The 5,882-nt window shown below is 57.4% G+C and overlaps 1 protein-coding gene across 1 annotated transcript; it reads left to right on the top strand.

Moving 5' to 3' along the window:
* Window positions 1-1,986: 1,986 nt before the first annotated feature.
* Window positions 1,987-4,490, top strand: LOC311427412 (transcription factor Jun-like). The gene has a single exon (XM_084504764.1). It carries the CDS (start codon window positions 2,117-2,119, stop codon window positions 3,503-3,505), a length of 1,389 nt encoding a protein of 462 aa, XP_084360890.1. The 5' UTR covers window positions 1,987-2,116; the 3' UTR covers window positions 3,506-4,490.
* Window positions 4,491-5,882: the final 1,392 nt, after the last annotated feature.

Genomic DNA, 5,882 nt, shown 5'->3' with positions numbered 1-5,882 from the left:
CCATTTCTGCTCAGACAGAGCAGTCAGGCACTGGGACGGGTTGCCCAGGGAGGTGGTGGAGTCACCGTCCCTGGGGGTGCTCGAGGAGAGGCTGGACGTGGTGCTTGGGGACATGGTTCAGTGGTGACATTGGTGGTAGGGGATGGTTGGGCCAGGTGATGTGAAGGTCTTTCCCAACTGTATCTATTCTATGATAACTCTGGTGGTGGCCTCAAGCCCACGTGGACCTCTCCAGCTTCTTCTCTGCCCTCCAGCCTCTGGGAGGTCATTTTCTCCCTGTCGGCCTCCCCTCAGCACCGTCCCCACACGGGGAGGCAGGAAGGCTGCGTGAGCTGGGGCAGGAGGCTGAGGCCCCTGTGCCACGAGGCAGGGGAGCACACAGACACGTGCACCATCCTCCTTCTCTCCAGGTGAGAGGTTCTTGCCTGGTGGTTTTCCTCCTCACCGTGGTCCTTCCATCTCCCTTTTCTGGAGACAAAACACAGTCTGGGTGAGCAGCAACGACCAGCGAGGTGCTGATCTGCAGCAGGGGGCCCAGCATCACTGTCACGGTCCTGTGGCGTCTGCGCCAGGCGGGCGCTTGAGAGCAGGAGCCAGCCGGCACGCCCAGGCAAGGCAAGGTGACAGGATGGGTGCAAGGTCCACCCTGCAAGTCCTGCAGGAGATGGTTCCAGAAACTGGAAGGGAAACCGAGCCCCAGCGCAGGTCCAAGGCCTCCCCGGAGGTGTGGCTGGAGCAGGGAGCAGCTGCAGCACAGCCGGGCCGGGAGCGACGGCCTCGGTGCAGGCTCGGTGCCCCAAGGTAGGTGAGCCAAGGCCACGAAGGCGTTGGTGCACTTGGACTCCTGCCCCTTACGGCCCCGAAGAGGTGTGTCTGGGGCAAAGTCCTTCCTCGCCTGCTATCAGCGTCTTTGCCCCACGTCTGCGTCAGCACGAGCTCGGCCGGGATCATGCTAGCATCCCGAGCAGCAGGGATTTCCAAAGGACTGGGTGGGAAACGCTTCCCTCATCCCGTAAGAATCTCAGAGGCTTGGAGAGGGGCAGCGGGGAACTGGCTCAGATGGAGGCAGCAAACAGCCCCCAAACTGGAAAGCAGAACCTGCGCATTTCAGTCGTGTTAACAAGATGCTTAACACCTTTCAAAACCCATCTCTAAAGGTTTTTCTCCTTCTTTCCTCTTTTCCTTTTTACTCTTTCCTTTTTTTTTTTCTCTTTTCATTCTTTTCTTCTTTTTTCTTTTTTTTTTCCTCCTTTCCTTTCCTTTCCTTTCCTTTCCTTTCCTTTCCTTTCCTTTCCTTTCCTTTCCTTTCCTTTCCTTTCCTTTCCTTTCCTTTCCTTTCCTTTCCTTTCCTTTCCTTTCCTTTCCTTTCCTTTCCTTTCCTTTCCTTTCCTTTCCTTTCCTTTCCTTTCCTTTCCTTTCCTTTCCTTTCCTGTTTCTCTTCTCTTCTCTCTCATTTTTCCCTCTTCTTTCCTTTTCTTTTATTCTCTTTTCATTTTTCTCTTTTCTTTTCCTTTCTTTTCTTCTCTTCTCTTTTCATTTTCTTTTATTTTCTTCTCTTTTCATTTTTCTTCTCTTTTTCATTTTCTTTTCTTCTCTTTTTCATTTTTCTTCTTTTCTTTTCTTTTCATTTCTTTTCTTTTCTTTTCTCTTTCTTCTTTCTTTTTTCTTTTCCTTTCTTTTCCTTTTTTTCTTTTTTTTTTTTTAATTTTCTCTCCTCTCCTCTCCTCTCCTCTCCTCTCCTCTCCTCTCCTCTCCTCTCCTCTCCTCTCCTCTCCTCTCCTCTCCTCTCCTCTCCTCTCCTCTCCTCTCCTCTCCTCTCCTCTCCTCTCCTCTCCTCTCCTCTCCTCTCCCCTCCCTCTTTTCCTTTTCCATTTCTCCCCTCCCCTCCGGGCGGGGGCCGAGCCGCAGCAGTGCGGGTTCCGTCCCCCCGAGGCGGGGCGTGCGGCCGGCGGCGCCGTGCGGCGGCTCAGTCCCCGCCGCCAGCCGAGGCCGCAGGGCGGGCAGGGCAGGGGCAGGGACCGGGACCGGGACCGGGACCGGGACCGGGACCGGGGCAGGGCGGGGAGGAGGCACGGAGCGGAGCCCGGCCCGGCCCGGCCCGGCGGCGCCCGGCAGCATGAGCGGCGGTCGGAGCGGGCGCGCCGCCGTGAAGATGGAGGCGCCCTTCTACCCCGAGGAGGGGCTGGAGCTGCTGCCCGACTTCGTGCCGCTGCCGGGCTTCGCCACCGCCGCCGCCGCCGGACCCGAAGCCGCCGCCGCCGCCGCAGCAGCGGCAGCCGCAGCAGCGGCAGCAGCCGCCGCCGGGGGCCCGAAGCTGCTGCTGGGCAGCGCCAAGAAGCCGCCCGCCGCCCCCTCGCCGCTGCCGGGGCCCTTCGCGCTGCGCCCGCCCGGCAGCGCCCGAGGCAGCGCCGCGGCCCTGCGCCTGCTGCCGCCCGCCGCCGCCCCGCCGCCGCCGCCGCCTCCTCCTCCTCCTCCTCCTGCTGCTCCGGGCTCCGCGGCCGGCCCCGGGGCTGCGGGGAGCCGCGGGGGCCCGGAGGCCGCGCTGGGCTCTGCGGCGGAGCTGCCGCTGCTGAAGCTGCCGCCGGCCGCCGACCTGGAGCAGCTGCTGATCCAGGGCGGCGCGGGGATGGCGCCCGGCAGCCCGGGGCCGGCGGCGGCGGGGGGAGCGGCGGCCGGGGCAGGCTCCTCAGCGTCAGCGGGGACGTTCCTCTACCGCCAGCCCGTCACCCAGGAGCAGGAGGGCTTCGCCGACGGCTTCGTCAAGGCGCTGGCCGACCTGCACAAGCAGAACCAGCTGCTGGCCGCCCCGCCGCTCTCCCCGCCGGGGCCCTGCTGCCCGGGGGCTCGCCCGGGGGCTGCTGCTGCTGCTGCTGCGGGCACCGCCGCCGAGCCGCCGGCTGTCTACACCAACCTCAGCAGCTTCAACCCTGCCGGGCCGCTCAGCCCCTCCGGCAGCGCCTACCCCGCTGCCTCGGCAGCCCCTCCGCCTCCTCCTCCTCCTCCTCCTCCTCCTCCTCCTCCGCTGCCCTTCGGGGCGGCGGGGCTGGGCGGCGGGCGGCTGCCGCCGTCGCGGGCGCTGGAGGAGCCGCAGACTGTGCCCGAGGTGCCCGCGGGCGAGGGAGGAGGTGCCGCGGGTGCCGCCGGTGCTGCCGGTGCTGGTGGCAGCGCCCCGACGCCGCCGTCGCTGTCGCCGCTGGACGCCGAGAGCCAGGAGCGGCTGAAGGCGGAGCGCAAGCGGCTGCGGAACCGCATCGCCGCCTCCAAGTGCCGCCGCCGCAAGCTGGAGCGCATCGCCCGGCTGGAGGAGAAGGTGAAGGCGCTGAAAGGGCAGAACGCCGAGCTGGCCGCCACCGCCAACCTGCTGCGGGCACAGGTCACCCAGCTGCAGGGACGGGTCCGCAGCCACCTCTCCTCCGGCTGCCACATCAACGCCGCCGCCGCTGCGCCGCCCCGGGAGCCGCCCGCGGAGCCGCCCGCAGCCCCGGAGAGCAGCGGAGCCTGCTGAGCGACCCTTGAAACCCCCCTACACCCGCTGCACGGGGTGCTCCGGGAGCCCCCCTGCATCCTTTCGGAGCCCCCCCCCCGGGCCTGGGGGGCTGGGTGTGTGTGTGTGTGTGGGAGCAGGGTCAGGTGTTTGTTGAGTGAAGTGCTTGAGGTCTGTGGAGATTTCGGAAGATTAAGGTAATTCCTGTTTACAGAAAGACTGAGCTTTTATTTTTCACGTGGGGATAAAAAAATATATATATATATATATAAATATATATATGTTTCCTAATACACCATACCTTAGGAAGTGTATAGCGATGGATAAGCTTTTCACAGTTTGGAGAAAACAAAACAACCGAAAAACAACAACAACAACAACAACAAAAAAAAGAACCCAGAATCGTACCCTTTGGAAAAGATGTGCGTGTGTATATATATATATATTTAAAACACAACAACATGGCTATGTATATTTTCCTGGTATCGATAAATAATTATTTTTTTTTTAAATACCGTCTTTCTCTAGAGCTTTAATTTGCCACTGAGAGCTAAGGCAGCCGGGTGGGCGCTCTCGCCCTTGAGCGGCTGTGGGTCTAAAGTCGAACCCTGGAGGGAGGAGAATGGTTTTGTTGTAAATCTTAGGCGGGACGAGATGCATTGCCGACTGAGTCGTGTGGAAATACTTTTCTAAACTGTTAGCTCCATGTTTCTCGTGCCAGTGCAAATCTGGGGCATTGATAGTTATTTATTGAAACTTGAACACTTTTGGACGTTGCCTAGACCTTATTTTTATAGATAACACGTTAGTGGTGAAAACAGTTACCTTGGCAAGAAGAGCTTTACTTACTCTTTTTCTTTCACTGTGTACATTCCAGTAGTGTTTGCTCTTTGCGTAGTATAGTAACGATCCCGTGCTATACAGAAAAGGGCTCAGATTTGGGGCGGATTCGCTACGAGAACGGTAATTCCATTGTATTCTGTTTGAATAAATCACAGAAATACTACGGAGAAGGAGATTTATTTTTCGGTAGAAACCTGTATGCATTTCTTCTCGGTCTGCTTTGTTCTAAAGACACTTTTTTTCCTGCAATACGCTGGAGGCTGAAAGAGCCAGTGCTAGAATATGAAGTGAATTTCTGGCTGGGAAGAACTGACGTGCTTTATTTCTTTGTCAAGATTTTACTAGCCGAAGAGAGCGGCACAGGAACTTTTTGGTTTTTGTGTGTGTGTTGTTTTTTTGTTTGTTTTTTTTTGTTGTTGTTGTTTTTTTTCCCTCCCTCTGGTCAATTAGACATAATCCTCAATAAGTTCTCTGAAAGCTGTAGATCCCTCGCTCGGTCCTGCTGCCTGCCTTGCTTCTGTGGCTCCCTCCCGCGTGGTTTTGAGCATCCCTCCCCGCCCGTGCAGCGCTGCTGAGCCCTGTGGATGGTGCAGAGGGAACGGTCTGTCGGAGCGTGAAGGTGACCCGCCGAGAGCACAGCTCCTCCTGAGCAGATCCGGCTGCAGCTGGGACAAGACGTGAGGCTGGTGAAAGCAGGGGGCTGCGTGGGGAAGCACAGGGGCTCGGGCATCCTCAGGTGTGTCCCGGCCATGGCTCGGCTCTGTTGCACCTTTCTGCAGCCGCTGGACGTCCGCCTCGCTTCTCCTGGAAGGCTGCGCTCCGTGCTTGGAAATCCAAGAAGAGAGCCTGGGATGGACTCGTCATTATTTTATTTTTTCTGTCTTTATTTTTGTGCTCTCGTTAGTGACAGGCGAGCACTGCTGTCTGTTGGAAAGGTTCAGCCGTGGTGGTCCTGCCCCTCCAGCTCGCTGCCACCCCTGCACACCTGGAGGCCGGGGCGCTGGAGCTGAGATGCGCCGAGGAGGTTTCTTTTCTTAATGCATATGCAAATCAGGTAGAAGCCATATTAATCATTCTGTAACTGTTTTAATCACGTCACCGGAGCCTGTTTTGGGGGGGTTTAAATGGTCGAGTGTCACGGTACCTTCTGCTGGCTGGTAGAGCTGCTTTAGAAATGCTTGGTGAACAGGGACAAAATAATTGTGATCTTAGCGTGGGTTTGAAGAGTTCTTGAAGGCATCCTGATAGCAGTGCCTGCTGCATAACGACCGGGTACAAAGCAGTTTTTACTATGTGGCAGACATCACCTGTCTGCAAAGTTGCTGCAAGACTGGAGAAACTGATAAAGACTTTTTTTTTTTTTTTTTGGCCACCCTTGATGTGCTTCCCCTGGTGGGAGAGGCAATGCCACCTGGGGAAATCCGCTGATGCGAGGTGCTTGTCTTTACTGCACGTGTAGCGAGTATAACTTTTTTTTTAAAGAATCTCGGAAAATACGTGAAAATTACAAGTATGGGCAGCGCAGTTTCAGTTCTTGTGCTTGAGGATGAGTCTG

Source organism: Aythya ferina (genome assembly GCF_964211825.1).
Source record: "Aythya ferina genome assembly, chromosome: Z".
In the NCBI taxonomy this organism is placed as follows: domain Eukaryota; kingdom Metazoa; phylum Chordata; class Aves; order Anseriformes; family Anatidae; genus Aythya; species Aythya ferina.
Note: the sequence above shows the minus strand (reverse complement) of the source record. Positions and strands in the feature narration are given on the sequence as shown.

Coding starts and splice junctions, on each gene's coding strand:
- LOC311427412 (XM_084504764.1), top strand. CDS start 2,117: ATGAGCGGCGGTCGGAGCGGGCGCGCCGCCGTGAAGATGGAGGCGCCC.